Source organism: Acanthochromis polyacanthus, chromosome 12, assembly GCF_021347895.1.
Source record: "Acanthochromis polyacanthus isolate Apoly-LR-REF ecotype Palm Island chromosome 12, KAUST_Apoly_ChrSc, whole genome shotgun sequence".
NCBI lineage: Eukaryota > Metazoa > Chordata > Actinopteri > Pomacentridae > Acanthochromis > Acanthochromis polyacanthus.
The window spans coordinates 38,573,114-38,595,238 of record NC_067124.1 but is presented as its reverse complement, the minus strand read 5'-3'; the positions used below and the strand labels follow the sequence as shown (position 1 = coordinate 38,595,238).

The 22,125-nt window shown below is 41.7% G+C and overlaps 1 protein-coding gene across 2 annotated transcripts in view; it reads right to left on the bottom strand.

Moving 5' to 3' along the window:
* tgfb2 (transforming growth factor, beta 2) overlaps positions 1-22,125 on the bottom strand; it is a 34,637-nt gene that overhangs the window by 6,932 nt on the left and 5,580 nt on the right. For both annotated transcript variants that reach the window (XM_051956367.1, XM_022199478.2), the window contains one exon: positions 1,567-1,730. In XM_051956367.1, the coding sequence (XP_051812327.1) occupies positions 1,567-1,730 (164 nt within the window). The remainder of the gene's footprint in view (positions 1-1,566; positions 1,731-22,125) is intronic.

The window sequence follows — 22,125 nt, the reverse complement described above, 5'->3', positions numbered from 1 at the left end:
ACATCTGTAATGACTACGAGGCATTTAGGGATCTAGCCATTGCTGTGAGACATTTAGGGAACATCTGTAAAAGTACCATCTACTGATGACTGTGAGGTGTTTAGAGAACATCTGTGTAAATATAAAAACATTTTGTGTCACATTACGCCAAGAAACTAAACATCAGTGTTGTGTTTTTTTTTTCTCTTCTGATTCACCTGGACTCCATTCTGGACCAGATTATCTTCACAACCTGCAGTTTGTTGTCCTAAAGCAAAGTTCAGGAAAGAAGATGAAAGCTTCTTTGACTCTAAAAAGGCAGCAGCAGGTACTGAAAACACCTGGACAGGTGTTAAAACATCTGGACAGGTGTCTGTGCTCTCCTGTGATGAACCCATTGAATGAGGCAGGATCTGGTTTCAGGATCTTTTGTGATTTAGTAAAAGCTTCACAGCAGCATTAACACAGAAACCGAGAAGCTTCAGCGGAGGCCGTCTGATGGATTGTGCAGGTTTGGGAGGAGCAGCGAGTGAAACCAGACTCTGGACAGACGTCTTTTATTCTGCTGTTCTTCGGAACCATGTGTTTGTGTTGGCTCATCTGGGCCTAATGTGTAAAACACTATTTGTGCTGCCGAGGCTCTGAGGTTGAGAGAATCGGGAGTTTTTACGACGTGCCGCTTCGACAGACAACAAAAAGCTTTAAGGCTCTTTGATGATTCTCCCGTTTGACTCTTTAACAGCAGCTTCCAGAACCGAGTTCAGCAGGAGGTCCGGTGAAGCAACACTTCAGTACCAAGCCTGTTTCATTTCCCACACATATTCTGGTCCAGTTTATACCCTGGGGTATTATCTGGGCTATTTAATACCCCCAAGGCCTGACTGTAGCCCGACACTCAGAGGCGCCACATTCAGGGATAAAGTTTTACTTCACACAAACGGATCCCCTCACACACAGCTTTATCCGATCATACGAGCGTCTTCATACACATTAATCTCTGTGAATTCAACAAAAAGGAAACAAACATTTTTAAAAGCTAAATATTCTGTAGTTTGGCAGGATTTGGACTTTTCTTTAACAGTCTCTGTGCTCTGAGAGGTCAAAAAGTGACTCTTGAATAAAATCTGCATGTTTTAGTTTTTTCCTTTGTGGCTCAATAATTCTGTGAATCAGCAGCAGAGACTGAAGAAGTCAACAGATTAGATGAGATCCGACAAATATAAGAGAAAGTGAAAAAGAAATCTTTGTGTTTCCTCCATTTGATGCTGATTTTTAAGTCGGAAGAAACTCTGGACTCTGAAATACAAATTTATTCATTAAGTTCCAGTTTCCAGATGTTCCTAAACACCTCACAGTCATCAGTGGACGCTGCAGTTTACAGATGTTCCCTAAATGCCTCACAGACATCAGTGGACGCTGCAGTTCTGGTTTGGGGCTAATCTGGGCTAGAATCACATCAGATTAGTTCAAAGATCATTAGAAAGTTGGAACTCCAGTCGTTCTTTCTGCTGTACAGTTTGTTGAAGATAAATCGTCGTTTTTGTTCAGAACAGGGTGAATGAAACCCAGAGTAACTGGTAAAAGTACCTGATAGAGCTCGATGCGCTGCTCCGACACTCGGGCTCCGGGGTTCTGAAGACGGAAGATCCGGAGCTCTGCCTTCACCAGGTTGGAGGAGTTTTTCTCCATAGACGACACGTCGAAGGTCAGCCGCCTGAAGTACGGGTTGAAGTGTGTCGGAGAAATGACGTCTGCAGAAACAAAGGAGAGATTATTACTGACAGGAAGCAGATCAGAACAAATTCATGGATTTAAATCCCAGAAGCAAAGAAAAGACAGAAGCTCACAGCTGTGAAAGATCTTATTTCCTCACATCACACCTGCATCACTGAACTTATTGTCTTTGCTTTAATTCCATGGCAGTAAATGGCTGAAGGACATTTGGGCTTCAAAATGTTTGAAAAATAAACCTTTTCTTTACAGTTTTCTGCTCTGTATTCATCAATAATAATAATAAACTATCAAAGGCTTGATTGGTTCAGCTTCCACATCAATGGTAGCATTTTTATTCCATGTTTCTGTGTTGTTTGCGAACTCTAATCCATGCTAATGTGATCTTTTTCTCAGCAGTAGAAGCTAGATATTTAGCTAGCTGTTACTGCTGACCAAGAGGACAAACTGACTGATGGAAAACAGTCCAAAGAATGAGTCTGATCCTGATAATATGAGGTAGAGAGAGACATTCAATCAAGGCTGACAATGACATGAAAAAATGAAAAATAGAAGAGGACATAGCTTTGCTCTGCACATTCTTTAGGAAAACTGTTTGATGACGTAAACGACACAAAACAAGACACAAAGTGACAGACAGAAGACACAAATGACAAGAACAAAACAACAAAAATAAGATAACAAATGACAGAAATGAGATACAAAATGACAAAAACAAGTCAAAAGGCAACAAAAATGAGACACAAAATGACAGAAATTAGACAGAAAACAACAAAAAATGTCAGCAGCAGGTTACGCTAGCATGTTGTGGGACACGTTCCATGAAAAATTATTATTATTTAAAATACTATGTTGATTAAAAAGAATGTTCCCACAATTACAAGAGACATCAATGAAAAAAAAACAACAAAAAAAGAGATTTAAACTTCATTCTAAGTATTTTATTAGAGATTCAGTTTGGTCATCGGGGGGGGGGGGTGGGACAAGAGAAAAATGTTATTTTAGGGGGAACTCCAGACTTATTTGGTATTTAAAAATATTTTCAAACGTTCTTTTCTCCTAGTTTTTTAGATTTGGTCTCAGGACAAGAACATTTACAACAACTGCATGTTTTAGTGTTTGGATTATTTGAAGTTTGATGGGTGTAAAATGTCCTCCAGTTCTGGAATGACCTAAAACACTGCATCTTACTGCATAATTACACTAAATAAAGGAACCATCCTGCAAACATTCACCCACATGTATACTGTGCTAAACAGTAAGACTGAAGAATTCATTTATTCTATATCAAAATCACAATTCTAAAATATTAATGAGATATTTTCCTCAGATGTGACTGACAGTAAAAACCCAAAACCTGCAGCAGCACACAGAAGAAGCTTCAGGAAAAGTTCAAGAGTTCTAAAAGAGACTTCAGGCACTGGAGATACTCTGACTTTTTGTGATTTTTTTTCCAGAGTTTAACAGAAACTGTTTCTCCTGAAGTCAACAAACAGATTCTTATGTGCAAACAAAGCGAAGGGATCAGTTTCAAATATGAAATATTGTGTCTGGCATCAATCAAAGTCTCAGCACGTCTAATTACAGCCAGTCTGACAGCGGCCTGCACAGTAGCAGCGGCACATGTTCCACTTAGAACCATGTGTGGAACCGCTGGCGACACGTGCTGCTCTGACAGCCAGATGTGCTGCTGCGTCTGACAGATGTGAGACGGAGGAGATGAATCAGTCTGAAGCAACAAAACGCCACAGTCTGTTTAGACACAACCACAACAAACAGCCGTCAATAAGTGAATGTAATAATGTTTATAAAGAGGCAGAAAGATCTCCGGTTTATCTCCAGAAATCCTGCAGTCGAACAGTTTAAAGCAGAGAATGATTGTAGCTCAGGTTCCACATTTGATCTCCAGTGACAAGTAAAATCACAGCATAAAGACCTATAAAATACCATAACTTCTAATGTTTCCTTTGTTTTGGTGCAAAAATGTCCACATTTAAGGAATTATCTACGAAAAAAAAACATCGTGAAAAACCTGAAATTTCTGATGAAAAACAAATTCAAATTCAACAACATTCAGCCTCAGTTTGTCATTTCCACATTACAACTTCCAGATCAGAGTGTCTACAAAGAAACACAACATTTAGTCACATCTGGAACTAAACGATACAGGATTTTAATTTATGATCAAAATGACAAAAAGCAACAAAAAACAAGACAAAACATTACAAAAATGAGACGCAAAACGAGAAAACAAGAAACAAAATGACAAAAAAATTAGACAAACGATACGAAACAAGACAAAAAAGAGACAAGAAATTTGACAAAAAGTTCAAAGCAACACAAAATGACAAACACGTTGCTCAAAATTACAAATAAAGCAAAACGCAAAACTAAAAAAAAGACAAAAAAACACAAGTGAGACAAAAAGGAAACAAAACAACAAAAACATGAAACAAAGGACAAAAGTCAGACAAAAAAGACAAAAAACAACAAAAATGCGACAAAATATTACAAAAGTGAGACACAAAATGGCAAAAAATTAGACAAACGACACAAAACAAAACAGAAAAAGAGACAAAAAAGCTACAGTGACAAAAAACAACAAACAACAAAAAACAAGACAAAACATTACAAAAATGAGACTCAAAACAAGAAAAACAAGAAACAAAATGACAAAAAATTAGACAATCAACACTAAACAAAACAGAAAAAGAGACAAAAAATGTTACAAAGTGACAAAAAATGGAGAAACAACAAAAATGAGACCAAAAAGTGACCAGAGAGAGACGAAAAACTACAAAAAAATAGACAAACGACACAAGCGGGACAAAAAACCAACAAAAACTGATGTTCAAACAAATGAATAAAGCAAAACACAAAATGACAAAATATTACAAATGTGAGACACAAAATGGCAAAAATTAGACAAACGACACGAAACAAAACAGAAAAAGAGACATAAAAAGCTACAGTGACAAAAAACAACAAACAACAAAAAACAAGACAAAACATTACAAAAATGAGACTCAAAACAAGAAAAACAAGAAACAAAATGACAAAAATTAGACAATCAACACTAAACAAAACAGAAAAAGAGACAAAAAAATGTTACAAAGTGACAAAAAATGGAGAAACAACAAAAATGAGACCAAAAAGTGACCAGAGAGAGACGAAAAACTACAAAAAAAATAGACAAACGACACAAGTGGGACAAAAAAACAAAACACAAAATGACAAAATATTACACAAAATGACAAAAGAACAATGAGCAATCTAGTATTTTATTTTCTGATCCAAACATCTTGTCATGGTCTACAAATGCTTCTAAATTTATTCATTTACAATCTACAGTTAATGTCTTCTCTGGAATCTTTACTCTTCACAAAGCTCTGAGCTGGTTCCTGCTGACAGACAGACTGCCACCACTCAGATAACTGGAGAGAAGCTCACAACAAACAACAAGGCACAGAAAAGCTGTCAGTAAAACCAGAAAACGAAGAGGAACAGCAGCTTCAGACGGAGAAATGTTCTCTGCTCTGATCAATCTCAGATTCACAAACCCGGCCCGTGCTGTGGAGTCATTTCAGATAAAAAATGTTTGCTATTTGGGACAAAAGCTAAATTCTAGAAAGCATTGTGGCAAATGTGTTCAGAGATGAAGAAGCTTCTGTCCCGATTACTATCATTTAGCTTCTGGAGAATCTTTTCTAAAGAGCGGATCTGAAAGTGAAGCCACGGAAACATTGAGCTCCCAGCATTCTGACGGACACCTGAGAAATATTTCGACGCTCACTTCCTCCCCTCTGAGCTGCAGGATTCCTTCACTTCCACAGAAAATCTGAACACTTCAGATCCAGTCGAGCTCAAATCAAACGAAGAGCAACGTTCGGTAAAATACAACCAGAATTTCTTAGCGACTAAAAACGCTCTGAGTTAAAGAGCATGTTGGAGTTCTGTGACGATCCACGTTGGTTTGTCCGTCCATCAGACTTACTTTTGTTATGTTTCTCCTCTATTAAACAAAAATCAGTCAAATGACATGAAAGTGGCGCAAAATTACAGAAAAACTGTCCCAAACGACTTACAGATTTTCCAAAATAATGGAAAACTTTTGAAAATGACTCAAAAAAAAATGTCCAAAATTCCTCATAACTGTCCAAAATGTCTTGAAATTTGTCAAGTTTTTTTTTTTTGGGCTTTAGACTGTGACACCTGGATGGACGTAAAACTGATCTGGTTTCAGTTTTTAACAGAACTCCGATGTATTTTTCATGCATTAAAAATTCGTCAAAAGACACGAAAGTTGTCGAAAAATAATTGGAAATTACCCCATACGTTTCAAAAATTGTCAATAGTGACAAAAACCCAGCAAATTAATCAGAAATTGTGGGAAAATGAATGGAAATTGCCCAAAAATTACTTAAAATTTGTTGAAAATTACTCAAAAAGTACACCCCCTGGCAAAAGTTTTAGGACGCTGTCTCATTCAAATGAATGAGACAGCGTCCTAAAACTTTTGACAGGAGGTGTATATCCACACAGTACATACTGAATACTAGTCTACAGTACTACCCAGCATGTAGTGCATGTGTTTTTCAGTAGTATTTGGTGTGTTGGTTGTATTTTTCTAACGTTGAAACACATGAAGGTTCTGAATAAACTCTAGTTTAATAGAACATTATCCGATTGTTGGGTTCTCGGCAGAACAAAGCGTTCTCCTCATCGATCCTCGGATGGTTGCTGGTTCTGCAGGAAACTGAGATCTGCAGGGAAATTCCAGGGCTGGTGGAGGGTGTGGGGCTTAAATCACTGCTGACGGCTGCAGCAGGATCAGCCGCTGCCACTGATTTATCCAAACTCGCCGTGAAAACGATCCACCGCAGCTGGCGCCACTGTGGTCCGTCTGAGTGTTCATCATTCCTTCACACCGAGGAGACAGCGGCGATGTTACATCAACACGCCGCTTCTTTCCAGCAGCTTCTCCCTCCAAGAGAAGAGCTGATGTCACACGGAGCCGACTCACGGCCTCCTGCAATCCGTCACTTCGTCGCTCATCGCAGGTCTGAGCTGGAGGTTCTGTGGGACGTTCTTCAGGCAGAACAAAGCTACAGTCTGCAGCCGTTCTGAAGCTTCTGCAGCTAATGAACGTTGCTCCTCTGGTTCTGTTCCTCTTCATCAACCTCTGACTGTATAAATGAGAACGACCCATGCAGAGCTGATGTAAGCGTCGTCATCCAACTAAGTTCTACAATGGACTGCTCCCACTACAAGTGTACTAACTGAGCCTGTGCAGAAAAAAAAGCAGAAGTCCAGTGCTCTGTTCACCCACTATAATAATAATTATCTACACTAAAGTTCAGAAGTTTGGGGTCATCCATAGCCTAGCCACGCTAGACAACCCACGAATTTAATTCTCTGCCAGGGTGGGTCTAGTTACCCTCCATAAGGCTCGAGGCTGGATTCTCCTAAAACTGGCCGGACCAATCACCATGAAGTGTAGAGTCAGAAGGCGGGCGTAACTAAGTGACGACAGAGGCGCGACGATTCTGACAGAAACAACCAGAAACAACTAGCCTAGCCGCGCTAGACAACCCACGGCAACGAATTTAATTCTCTGCCAGGGTCGACAACAAAAACGACAACAGTCGTTGAGCTCCATTAGCACCGACTCTGAATAATCTTTCTGTTAACATGTCTGTAATATACTTGAGCTTCACCCATTGACTGTATAAATAAGGCTTCCCCGAACTCCCGCATCCTCTGATTTCCGGCGCTCTAGGAACTACGTCAGCCTATTCGTTGCACTGATTGGTTGTATACCTACCCAATTGCTGCAGAGTGATTTGATAGACAACCTTTTAGCCCGCCTCCCTCCCTGTCGAGAGTTCCTAGACCCTTGTGTCTTCAGACCTGGGTCTAGCGCGGCTAGGCTAGGTCATCCAGATAATTCCATGTAAACTCCCACTTTTATCCATGTGCTAACATAACTGCTGCAAGGGTTTTCTAATCATCAATGAGCCTTTCAACACCATTAGCTAACACAATGTAGCATTAGAACACAGGAGTGATGGTTGCTGGAAATGTTCCTCTGTACCCTTATGGAGGTATTCCAGCTACAGTAGTCATTTACCACATTAACTATGTCTACACTGGATTTATCATTCATTTAATGCTATCTTCATCGAAAAGTTGCTTTTCTTTCAGAAATAAGGACATTTCTAAGTGACCTCAGACTTTTGAACAGTAGAATACATTTATACATCAGTACTTCCTGGCTTTTTTTCATAAAACAAAAGGTGCATTCCCTCCTTCTCTCTGCTCATGACACAAGGCATTAAAAAGAAATCTGTAATACAAAAGAAACAGCTAAGACTCTCACTTCAGTCCTGTCTTTTCCCCTAAAGATCTAACTATGGATTAAAATGCATAAATAAAAACGTAACAATCAAAATATTTCCAGTCATTCCATCAATCATTTTTAACATAATTTGACCATCTAAACACGATCGTACTTACAGGCTGCTGTGTGTCAGTATCTAACTACTAATATATGTGTGTGTGTGTGTGTGAGACATCAGAACACTGGACTGAATGGGTTCCAGCTCCACTGTGGATTGTGTACTTAAGGATCCTTCACAGGACGGTGACACAGCGCTGTAATAAACAGAAATCCCCTCAGTGCAGTTTAAACAGTGAGCAGGAAGCAGAGCAGGGCTCCCGTGTCACTGACCGATCTGTTTGAAATAATAAAAGCCAGAACATCCTCCCGACTGCAGCAGCTCCCGGTTCACAGTAAACCTGTGTGAGAATCCATCAAAGGCAGCTTCCTTCCTGAGCAGAGGCCTCAGACTGCTGTGTTTGGCCTCAGCGCTCTCACTGGAGGCTTTGTCAGCAGAAACCTCTGGCTGCTCGGCCTCCTCCTCCTGCAGCTCAGCTCTGACTGCTGGCTCTCTGGCTAATCTCACATTTTTCCACACCGACTGCAATGGGAAAACAGAATTAGGCCACACTGCACATGAGGAGATGATACTGGGGAGAGGGAAACCCACAATTAGCAGCTTACTCCCAGCTCCTCTCTAACAGCAGTAGGTTCTATGCAGTTAAAGTGAGTTAACTCTATGAAGTAGCAGCAGTTTCTGGGGGTTTCAGCTCTCTGTCTCACTTTAACTCACTGTGGTTCATTTTTCAGTCAAAAGTGGAACCAGAACATCATGAAGAAGGAGAGAGAACTCAGAGATGTCTTCTGTTAGTTGGACTCAGAACGAAGGAAACCAGAAATTTTTATTTTACTAAAATGTAAAAACCTGGAACCATCATGTCCAACATCTTTCCACACATGTAAAACTCTGAACTAATGTTGTCTCCTCATCCTGTAGATGTTTTTCTGTCTCCATGTTTCCTCTCCAGACTTTTCCTCTCTGCTCTGCTCATCATCAGTACAAAGATGTTTCTCCATGCAGAATGGATCTCCAACAACTCTCTCCTCTGTTCACTGTTTCTGAGCCATGCTGACTTTATTTCATTCATCCAATAGCTTTGGTTTTCATCTCAGTCTCTCTTGTCGTCCCCATTTTGGGTCTTACTTATTGTGTTGTGTCTAATTTTTGTCGTTTTCTGTCTCGGTTTTGTCATTTTGAGTCTCATTTTTGTAATTTTGTGCCTCGACTTTGTCATTTTGTGCCTCATTTTTGTAATTTTGCATCTTGTTTTGTGATTTAGTCTCATTTTTTATAATTTTGTGTCTCGTTTTTGTGGTTTTGTGTCTAATTTATGTCACTTTGTGTCTCGTTTTTGTTGTTTTTTCTCTTTTGTGTCATTTTATGTCTCTTTTTTACAGTTTTGTCTCTCTGTTGTCTCCTCATCCTGTAGATGTTTTTCTATCTCCAGACTTTTCTCTCTACTCTGCTCATCATCAGTAGAAAGATGTTTGAATGGATCTCCAACAACTGCCCCAACAAAATGTAACATACAAAAAAATAACAGCAGGATTACGTCTGTCCGTCTGTCTGTTAGCAACGTTACTCAAAAACAGATTAACGGATTTGGATGAAATTTTCAGTGAAGGTGAGAAATGACAAAAAGACCAAGTGATTAGATTTTGGCCGTGATGAACACACGCCTGTGCTCAGCGCAAGGTCAATTTGTTTGTGGGTAAATCTATATTAAATGTTGATTTCTGCCACGATTTTTTTCAAGATTTCATCCGTCAGAAATGATACGACTGAGCGGCCTCGGCGGAGTGCTGCGATCTCTGAGTGCTTTTCTTGTTTTTTTCTGTCATTATTTATTTCAAATTAACAAATTAAAGTCCCTAAAGCCCTAATAAATATAAAAAATACGCTATTATGGCACAAAGATTAACAGCATTCATCTCCTCATGTTCAACACTTCAGCTCTGGAAGCAAATTTCTAGCAGCAAACGGACGGAGAGAATCTGAGCGAAGGGAAAAGAGGAAACAACAGTCGATTGCTTTCAGGGTTCAGCTGTTCAAACTCTGTTTCCACTCGGAGTCGACTCGCTGTCTGAGGATAATGATTCAGCTGCAGCCTCAGTTTTACGGGGCTTCTTTACGCACTGTCGGGGAGTTGGAGTTTTCAACATGAAAGGGTCATTATAGTGTTGGCTGGACACCTGCGGCGGGAAAACATCTGATCCTGAACACCGGAAGAAAGCGTTTGAGCTAAAACTGTTTGGTTTGGAGCCGCTTCACGAGACTCACTTCAGCTGCTTTCACTAATTCTAGGCCATGAAAGCATTTTTTACAATTTACAGCTTTATTTTCCAAACCTGGGCTCTCCTTCATGACCTCAACAGGTGGCGGCCACATTGTTCAGCTTTTTTTTTCCTCCAGTTATTCCGAGTCAAAGTGTGGGAATCTATAAATGAAAACATTTGCAGTGAAATAATTATGCTGTCATCCCAAACTGTTCGGGATTCGGCTGTGACTGCTTCTGCAGATGTACTGGCATGAAGAAATCCATATGTGCCGTGTTTCCAGGATCCTGGCACGATCATCATCTTTTTTAAACACTTTGGTTACCATGGAAACCCCCGCTGCAAGATGCAGATTTAATAATACAGCACGTTAAGCCCTGAGTATACTAGAAGGAGATGTTGTGTTGTTTTTTGGTGAACTGTGCTAATTCTGTTTGCAAATTCCCCCAAACTCAGATTTATTACCGGATGAAACTGTTTACTACCTCAGAAGCACTTTTACCATTTGAGAATGGAAATACGGACTAAATATTGGCGTCCGAGGCTGCAGTGCTGGGACAGACTCGAGGGAAAACTATTTGACCTACTTTTGAGTATTTCTCACTTCTGTCTGACATGCTCAAGGGAAGAGAACGGCAGAAGAATGTGAGTAAATTCACAGCAAAAATCACTTTCCGAATGAAACAGAGAGCATAGAGGTAACGCAAATCAGATGTAATCTGAAGTACAGAACAACACGGTCGACAGGAAGGTCGTGTTCTGAACCTGTCGACTGGTCGGAGGAACACAACGAGACGTAAAATCCGACAGACTGTTCAGGATGAAGAACTCAAGAACAACACAAACACCAGTGAAGCTCTCAGACCTACAAGCCACAGTGTCAGAACTCTGCAAACATCTCCAGAAGAGGTTGTTGGAGGTCACAACATCTCAGATCACCCTGAAACACTTCGGCACGACAAACTAAAGACATCTTCAACAATTCACTCAGTCAAGGAGCATCCTCGGTTCCTTTAGTTTCTTTCCTCAGTTTCTTTAGTTCCTTTCCTCGGTTCTTCAGCTTCTTTCCTTAATTCCTTGGTTCCTTTCCTCAGTTTCTTTAGGTACTTTCCTCGGTTCTTCAGCTTCTTTCCTCAATTCCTTGGTTCCTTTCCGCAGTTTCTGGCTGCATCCTCAGTTCTTCGGTTCTTTTTTCTTAGTTCCTATCGTTCCATTCTTCAGTTTTTCGGCTACATTCCTCAGTTCCTCTTTTTCTTTCTTCAGTTCCATAGTTCCTTCCCTTAGTTCCTTTAGTTTCTGTCCTCAGTTCCTTGGCTCTTTTTCTTAGTTTTTATAGTTCCTTTAACTCAGTTCCTTTCGTTCCTTTCCTCAGTTCCTCAGTTCCTTTCCTCAGTTCCTTGGCTCCATTCCTCAATTCCATGGTTCTTTTTCTTAGTTTCTATAGTTTTTCCCCTCAGTTCTTTGCTTCCTTTTCTCAGTTCCTTCAGTTCCTTCCTTCAGTTCTTCAATTCCTTTCTACAGTTCCTTGGTTCCTTTTCTCAGTTCCTTGGTTCCTTTTCTCGGTTCCTCGGCTACTTCCCTCAGTTTCACGGTTCCTTTCCTTAGTTCCTTTAGTTCCTTTAGTTCCTTTCCTCAGTTTCTCGGTTCCTTTTCTTAGTTCCCACAGTGTTTTTCTTCAGTTCCTTGGATTCTTTCCTCAGTTCTTCGGTTCTCTTTCTTAGTTCCTATAGTTCCTTTCCTCAGTTCCTTTAGTTTCCTCACCAAGCACGTCTGCAGGGTACCACAGCTGCTCAGGAACATTTAGAGGAGCACAACTGAGAGCTCGAGAGGCCAACCAGACTTCCACAACAATCATGGAGGCCCCTCACAAACCCAGAGAACCCAAGGAACCCAAGGAACCCAAAAGAACCAACGTCTCTGTTTCTATCACCCTATAAACCTTCGACTACACTGCTGGGCTCTGAGGAAAAGAAGAACTCCCTCTTGGCTGCCAGAGTAAAAGAATATAAAGAAAACAAATTATGAGACATGAGGAAAACGTCTCACAGTTGGACAATAAATGAACAACAACAATAATAAATAAATGAATAAATGTACTTCGTAGTTATAGAATCAGATTGTCCACATTTAGGTGATTTATGCTAAAGGAACCCGGACAGACTGGGAGAAAGGTGGCGACAAAGCAGAGGAAAAGGACTGAAGGTAAAGAGCGCAGAAGATCCAGCAGCCAAGAGGAAATGAAGAAAACAGCCAGAAGACTGGAGGAGAGTCGGCAGCGAAAGAGTGAAAGTCTGAGAATAAGATCCACGGAGGGAATGTGAGGTCCCGCTGTCTGCTTCAGACGCCTCCGCCTCGCCGCTCACCTGCCAATAGCAAATTGAAAACAACTCTGCACATAATCCCTGGAACTAAAAATACCCTGAAAGCCCATCCACCACTGCTGTCAGTGTGCACGGCCCAGCAACAGATAAACACTCAGACACAACAGCACACATGTTCTTTATGTAGCTGCAGCGAAAATAGACACAGAGCATGTAGAGTAATGCAGAGTCACGTCGCCACGCCGAGCCTTCATTCTGTTCAGTAAGATCCTTTAAGCAAACCACAAAAATGTGCGCGTCAAAACCAGCATTGTGCCACAGATATTCAATTCTCTGTCTTTGTGCAGTTTCCTTTATACAAGAAGAACCATAAATCAACCATAAAGGTGAACCTCCACATAAGAGGCTTTGGTGGAACAAGCATCGATGCTTCAGCCAACAAGGAAAAGAAGTGAAGAAGAAAAAAACTGACAAACTATCAGAACACAAAAGCTACCTGATTTGGACAAAGAGTAGCTGCAGGAACAAGAATAAGTCCAGAAACACCTACAAATGAAATCCCATCAGTGTCATCGCTGGATTAAAAACAATAATTCAATAACTGGCGAGACGTTTCAGAATCTTTCCTGAGTCGTTGTGGTGGAACAGTGAATCTCCACAAACACACATTATGTTACTGTCCTATGATGTTTGTGGAGCCTATTAGTCACACAGGGCTGAAAAACACCATTTCACTGAACAGAGCGTCCTGAAAGCCCAGCACCAATAAGACCTGCGAGCACCGAGGCCCTCTGAAGCGGGAACAAGCTGCTGACACACTTTAAGTGAGACTGAGAACGTCCTGCTGCCTCTAAAAGATGTTCTGTTTGGTAAATCCTGCACTGAGACGGGCACAGCAACCGCCCGGATCACTTCCAACAAGCTCAGGTAGATCTCTCTGTAGGTTCTCATTCATCCGGGTCATGGTTATCCAAAGTTGTTTAAATCAATCCACTGGACTTTAAGAAAGTTCCTTGAAGACGTTTCACCTCTCATCCAAGAGGCTTCTTCAGTTCTGGTGGTGGTTGGTGTTGCCTCAGCTTTTAAACCTCTGTGAGGTGTGTCCAGGGCTATTATTCCAACGACCGATACCAAAACTCATCTGACTACTCAACGATGGTCGTTGAAATGCACAGATGTCACTGAGCCCTCGTGTGCTAATGGTGGTCATTAGCATGAGTCTGCTGAGTAGTTCTTTTGGGGAGTTTTGAAAGGACCTGATTGTAAATTGGTGAAAGATGATGTCACAGACCACCCCGCCGTTCAGAGATGGCTTCTCTACTTTGACATGGATGGCTTCTTTCAATCCTCTCTCAAACCATCTGTCCTCCCTGTCCAAAATCTGAACATTGGTGTCCTCAGGTAGATCAGTCACACCTGCAGTAATGAAGCATCAGGGCTTTATTTCCTCTGCATGAAAACATTTGTGGGCACAGCTGGAAGTGTGCTCACAGTTAGGCCTGTTGGTCTGTTTTTGAGTAATGTTGCTAACAGACGGACAGACAAACTTACGCCGATCGTCACATAACTTTACCAAGGAACGCAAAACAAATGAAACAACCAAAACCAGACACAAAACAACAACACAGAAAATAATGGTGACAAAAACCAGACAAAACCTTCACGAAGAGACATGAAACCACACATACAAGACACAAAATGACTGCAAAATCAAACTAAATTACACAAAAAAATACCACAAGAAGGCACAAAATGGCCACAAAATAACGCCAAATTACCACAAAGACACACAAACTGTCCACAAAGACACTCAAAACTACCGCAAAAAGACGCTAAATGAAAGCAGAGACACAAAACGACCACGAAAAGAGACAAAAGTGTCTCAAACAACAACAAAACGATCAAAACCAGACATTTTATGAGTAATGCTGCTAACAGACAGACAAACGGACGGATGGACAAATGCACGCCGATCTTCACATAACTTCACCAATCCTTGGAGAAGTAACAAATCCAGATCAGTCAGCTGGTGCAGATTATTTATTATTTCTATGCATTTAAGTGCAGTTTGTGAATCAGCAAAAATATGGTGATATTTAGTTAACATGTGGAGCCAGAGAGCATGTGCTACTTTTACTATCCCTCTCATTCCATATTTCCCCCTTTGTCCCTGTTCTGTGCATGAGCATGAACGTGCGCAGGACACGTGTGTGTGTGAATCACTTTGTTCTACTGAGACTGAAAGCACACCAGCAGATACTGACTCCATAAAAAGTGTGTGGGATTAGAATTTGCTGACTCCACCTTTAGGAGAAGATAAGACGAAAAATCCTTTAAAAGCCATTTTTCCTGGACTTCCCGTGCCGCAGAGCGTTTTGTAAACACAGCGTCTCTCTGACACTGTTCAGACTTTAACTGTGAGAGCCTGAGATGACGCCGGCCTTGGCCTCCTTCTGCAGGCTGACATGGCTCGGCTCCACTGTTGCTGTGCAGCAACAATGCGATCAGACAACGTGGAGCGTTCAGAGTGGCAGCAGACACGCTCTGCCTCTTCACTAACGACACACACCATCCAGCAGCTCAGCTCCACCAGCCGGTTGCATAACCTGAGGCCACGAACGCCGTCCAAACTCCCATCCAGCATCAAGCATCTCCTCCCCTTCCTGCGACTCCTGTGAACGCTATCATCTTACAGTGCCGCTGCTGTAAACAATACGCTGCAGCAGAACGTGTTATTCTTTTAACTCTCTCGCTAGTTTCTCCCCTGCTGTTACGCAATGCTGGCCTAGCGGCTGAGCAGTTCAAATGGCAGCAGCGTCCAGGTCTTGCGTAAGTGAACAGAAAGCGGGTTCTCAACAACAACCCTGTGGTGAAGTCCGTCGCTCAGGCAAATATCCCAAAGTCTTAAAGTTTCAGCTGCCTGCTCGGTCTGATCAGTCTGTCCCGGAAAAGGATTCCAGCCGAAGGTGGAGGATTCACAATCAGAGACAAAAACAACAGCAGGCATCACCGCTGATCACTGCAGCCAGTTCACATCAGAGTGAAAAATGTGAGATTGATCAGAGGTAAACATTACTGACACTCTCTGCTATGGAGAACCAGTCATATATCAGGTGGATGTTGTTAATCCGCCAAGGAACGCAGTGGAGTTATGTGATGACTGGCATCCATTTGTCTGTCTGTTAGCAACATTACTCAAAAACAGAATAACAGATTTAGATGAAATTTTCAGAGAACGTCAAAAATGACACAAGGATCAAGCGGATAGATTTTGGCAGTGATGCGGCTTATAGTCTGGATCCGTGGATTTGTTAAACGTCTGCTTTTGGTTGTTTTATTTTGATTTGAGACACTTGTGTCTCTTTTCGTGGTCGTTTTGTGTGTCTGCTTTCACTTAATGTCTTTTTGCACTGGTTTTGAGTGTCTTTGTGGACAGTTTGTGTGTCTTTGCGGTCATTTGGCATTATTTTGCAGCCATTTTGTGCCTTCTTGTGGTATATTTTGTGTAATTTAGTTTGTCTTTGCAGTCATTTTGTGTCTTGTTTGTGTGGTTTCATGTCTCCTCATGAAGGTTTTGTCTGGTCGTTGTCATCATTATGCTTCATGTTGTTGTTTTGTGTCTCTTTTTTCTTGTTTTGTGTCTGGTTTTGGTTGAGTAATTTTTGTTTTGTGTTCCTTGGCGGAGTTATGTGTCGATCGACGTTGGTTCGTCTTTCTGTCTGTCTGTCTGTGAGCAACATTACTCAAAAATGGACTAACAGATGTGGATGAAACTTTCAGGGAAGGTCAAAAATGACACAAGGACCAAGTGATTAGATTTTGGCAGTGATGCAGCTTATAGTCTGGATCCATGGATTTGTTAAAGAATTCTGTATCATTGCCAGATAGCGGCACGGCGTCACTGTAACCATGACAACAAGTGAACACTACGTCAGCTGCCTGCTGACGATCACATGATGGCGATCCTACTTGGAGTCCACCACCACCAACTTATCAGGACTTAAAAGCACTCAGAGAGCGCAGCACTCCTCCAAGGCTGCTCAGTCGTTGTATCGTTTGACGTACGCCTTGACGTAGTGCTGCTCTCTTTGAATGCTTTTCTTTTTTGGGAATTTGATGCTTTTGTAGGATAGACAGAAACAGTAAATGAGGGTAAAGACAGTGGAGGAATGAATGAACGGTGGCACAGTTCCACGCGTCAAAATGACATTCACTCATAAATTCCACATTGTTGTGTATAAGAAAAATGACAATACAAGAGAATAAGGATAAAGAGGAGCAGCCGTTGGGTGGACGAATACACTGCAGCAAACAAAGCTTCAGCAGAGCTTTAACTCTGGAAGCGTTGAGGTTTAGCTTCCACTGGGATCATCACTCAGGCTGGAAATAGTTTTCCTCACAGTGCTGAGATCAAACTGCAGATCTGTTCTCTGGCTGCAGCTGCACATCACACCTCCACACACCGAGGCCAACTGCACTGCTGTCTTTTCTATCCGAGAGCTGACAAAACACATTTTAAATCGTTTACATTCAAGCTTTAATCATCGCATCAGACGTCGAGACAAAACAGGACTCTTCACCAAATAAATACGATCAAAGGTCAGCTCGGTTTTTCAAAGCAGTGACAGGATGATCACTGCCAACTCTAAGTTTAACCTATTATTAATCTATTAATGAGTCTGACTGATCCTGAACTCAACCAGTGTTTGTCCTACAAACCAACAGTTGCAACACGACCAGTTTATTTAGAGAAAAACAGCCAGAAGATTAACTGGGATCAACCGATTCACTACCATAAATCACCACGAATCACCATTAAACACCATTGATCCCCATTATTCTGAATTAAACACCATTAATTGCCATTAAACACCATAATTTACCATTAACCAGCATTAATCATCATTAAACACCATTAATCTGAACATGTAATGTCATGCAGACTGAACATATAACGCGCCACCCTAAAGCCATGTTCTGTCATTGGGCAGTAAAATTTAAAAAGACACTTTATGATCCAAATCTGAGCAAAAGGGATGCAAACACCTCATGAAAGATGATGACACTGTCCAGCATTAGGACGGACTGACATGTTAAAGACATGACTTATTCACAGTAAACACAGTCCTGTAGTTTGACACTGAAATACGTTACGTCTCCATCAACTTCTACACATTTGTGCTTTTCTGCTTTCTGATAAAGAACAGACTCTTTAGGTTGATCTGAAGTCTTTGCTGACACTTCCTCTGGAACCTCACTGGGTAATGACATTAGCAGCTGTTGTCAATCACATCTGCTGTTTCTACACTTCTACACATCTTAGTTGCTCTTCTCATTTTCTGACATTTCGGCTTGTTTTGTAGATGAATATCACATGGCTGCAGCTCACCTGGTTCCAGCACAGAAGAAGGTCGTCTACTACAAGCTGTTTCCTCACACATTATGAAGCTTTTCACAGACTGAGCTGGAACTACCGTCCAATGGGTCGACCTTCCACTGGACTCACTGCAGTTCAACGACACATACACCACCGTTCAAAAGTTTGGGGTCACACAGACAATTCCATGTTTTCCATGAAAGCGGTTTTGGAGCTCAGAATCAGCAGAACTAAACAGCAGTGGTGGACAGGAGGTTCATAACTCCTGCTGCTCCAGTCTTCATCAGAGAGCTGGACAGCGCCAACATCTGCACTCAGAAATGCAAAGGTGCTAATTGAAACCAAAAATGGTTCTAATGCATAAAATATCAGTTCCAGTTTCTAAACCAAGAGATTCTTTCAAGAGCCCCTAAAAATGCCTCAAAGAATGGTCATCCTATCTCTAAGGATGAGTCCAGACACCCGACGGAGGAAGCTCATTTCAGCCGCTTGTATCCGCGATCTTGTTCTTTCGGTCACTACCCAAAGCTCATGACCTTAGGTGAGGGTTGGAACGTAGATGGACTGGTAAATCGAGAGCTTCGCTTTACGGCTCAGCTCCCTCTTCACCACGACGGTCCGGTACAACGCCCGCATTACTGCTGACGCCGCACCAATCCGCCTGTCCATCTCTCACTCCATTTTCCCATCACTTGTGAACAAGATCCCGAGATACTTAAACTCCTTCGCTTGGGGAAGCAACTCCCCCCCAACCCAGTAGGCCCACCACCTACAGGGCAGGAAGTCGGGGTCAGGTGCTATGTCCACTGGGCAGTAGGCAGGAGCGGGCGCCTGGGCGTGCCGCCCCCTGGTGGCGTAGACGAGCTCTGGGGACCTTAAACAGTGCTCCAAGAATTTTAGCAAAAACAGGTTCTTTAGGGAACCATTTTCTAGATAGCACCTGGTTCTACTTTGATAACAGACCTTGATAATCATTTCAGTTACATTTAAGCTGAAAAGTCAAATAATTTTTTGGAATAACTTTGACTCCTTCCTTTAGAACACATATAACACGCAATATGTTGGGTTCTGGACTGCTGGTCAGGCAGAACATGTTCTAAGATGACAGTTTGTGTGAAACTCTGATGAACATTTCTCTTGTTTATGACGTTTTATCAATCAAATGCTTCATTTAGAATAAAAATAACACTTAGCTGCAGCTCTGACTTCATTCTGCACACCAAAGAACAGCAACAAACATGAAGAACCTTTGAAGAACCATCCCCTAAATGAAGAGGTTCTTCAAATGGTGATGGTGCAGCTCACCATAACAAGCAGCCCGTGTCACTATCACATGCACTGATAGCAGTTTTTTTCCTTTATTTTATGACCGTGTTGTGGGGACACAGATGTGTTTACGGTCACACTGTGGTGAGCTGCAGGACGTAAGTCAACACGTCAGGGTTCAGGTTGTGTTCAGGGTCAGAACCGGGGAAGTGGTTTTTAAAGTTTGGGTCGTAGTAAGCCTCCAGGAAATGAATGTAAAAAAAAATACAACACTGTGTGTGTTTGTGTGTAGCGAGTAAATGAGAATGCACACATCCTGAAAGACAAACAAGGGCAGTGAAAGAGCAGCTTCAGAGCACTGAGCTACACTGAGCAGCCAGTCTGCCTCCAAGGACAGATCAGCTTTATCACGCTGAGCCGTGCAAACACAGAAAAACACAGCTGGGCTGCATTTCCTGCAGAAGTCAAGGCAGCATCAGTGTCTCAGTGTGTGTGATGGAGTCAACAGGATGATCCGCAGCATGAAGGCAGCTTTGAACAAAACCTGCCACCTAACAAACGCCTCACCTTCATGAACCATAAAGGTGGAGGTCCGGAGTACGGATAATCTACGGGAAGTTTGAATCATTTGCACCACAGAATATACGTAAAATGTTTAGATTATCTTAGATTAGCAGAACAAACTTTTAACCACAAAGTGAAGGCTGAAGTCACCAACATGTAGCAGGTCGCAGTGAATTTTACACACAAGAACTCCACAATGAGCTGAGTCTGAAACACTGCGACTGCAACGAACCTGAACTCTCCAGAAAAGTTCACTGGAATCAGCAGCTAATTTCCTCTGATAGATGTTTTCTTCAATAGACACAGCAGCTGCACTATCATCAAAGTCACAAAGCTAGTGGAGTATCGGTGACAGAGTGAGTACCATCAGCACCACAAGAGACACAAAACTGCCACAAAGAGACAAAAAACTATCACAGAGACACAAAATGACTGCAAAGAGACACAATGATTACAAAGAGACACAAAATGACTACAAAGAGACACAACACTACGGCAAAGAGACACAAAATGACTGCAAAGAAACACAAAATGACTGCAAAGGGACACAACACTACCGCAAAGAGACACAAAATGACTGCATAAAGACACAAAATGACTACAAAGAGACATAAAATGACTACAAAGAGACACAAATGACTACAAAGAGACACAAAATGACTACAAAGAGACACAAAATGACAGTAAAGAGACACACAATGACTGCAAAGAGACACAAAACGACTACAGAGACACAAAAACACCCCAAAGTGACACAAAATGACTACAAAGAGACACAACACTACCGCAAAGAGACACAAAATGACTACAAAGAGACACAACACCACCGCAAAGAGACACAAAATGACTACAAAGAGACAGAAAATGACTGTAAAGAGACACAAAATGACTACAAAGAGACACAAAATGACTGCAAAGAGACACAAATGACTACAAAGAGACACAAAATGACCGCAAAGAGACACAAAATGACTACAAAGACCAACGATGGGCCACATTTAAATCAGGTACGGTTTTTGACTTTCAGAGGTGCGGTCTCTAACCTTTTCGCAGGAACATGAGAGCAGTGAGTTGTGTAGACAGTGTTGTATAAACAGTTGGAGCAGATACAGCACACAGTGGGTCAGTGTGCTCGGGCTGCTGCGGGGGGAAGCTGGAACTCTATAGCACTCCAGAGACACACAATCAGCTTGAGGGCACACAGGCCACAACACTCAGCCATTCTGTCCACTCAGCTCTTTACAGGGAGACACTGTGGAGCGGCTCACACTGGGCCTTTCACCGAGGAGGCCCACAGCCGGACACGCAGGACGACTTCAAAGCCTGCACGGAGCTCTGATTAGCGGGGAGCTGCTCGGTGTTTACCGAGAGAAGATTCATGTCAGGACGCCCTGCTCTGATATCTGAGTGTGTCCACAGAGGACTCAAAGTGATAGAAAGCTTCATTTTACCGTTTAAAATGGGAGTAAATCTGGTAATTGCTGTCATTTTCCCCCTTCAGTTTACACTCAGAACCTAGCGACATAAAAACATCCATCCATTATCTATACTGTACACTGATTAGTCCTCAGGGAAGTCTATCGCAGGGCTATATAGGGGTAAATCCAGAATTGGAGGACATTTGGGCATCAAAATGTATGAAAAATAAACCTTCTCTTTACAGTTTTCTGCTCCATATTGATCATTAATAGGTAGTAAACTATCAAAGGTTGATTGGCTCAGCTTCCACATCAATGGTAGCATTTTTATTCCATGTTTTCTGTCTTGTTGCTAACCCTACTCCAATCCATGCTAATGTGATCTTTTTCTCAGCAGTAGAAGCTAGATATTTAGCTAGCTGTTACTGCTGACCAAGAGGACAAACTGACTGATGGAAAACAGTCCAAAGAATGAGTCTGATCCTGATAACATGAGGTAGAGTGAGACGTTCAATCGAGGCACAAGGCACAGAAATAAGACACAAAATGACAAAAACAAAACATAAAATGACAGAAACAAAACATAAAGCAGCAAAAACAAGACACAAAATGACAGAAACAAAACATAAAGCAGCAAAAACAAGACACAAAATGACAGAAACAAAACACAAAACAGCAAAAACAAGACACAAAATGACAGAAACAAAACACAAAACAGCAAAAACAAGACACAAAATGACAGAAACAAAACAC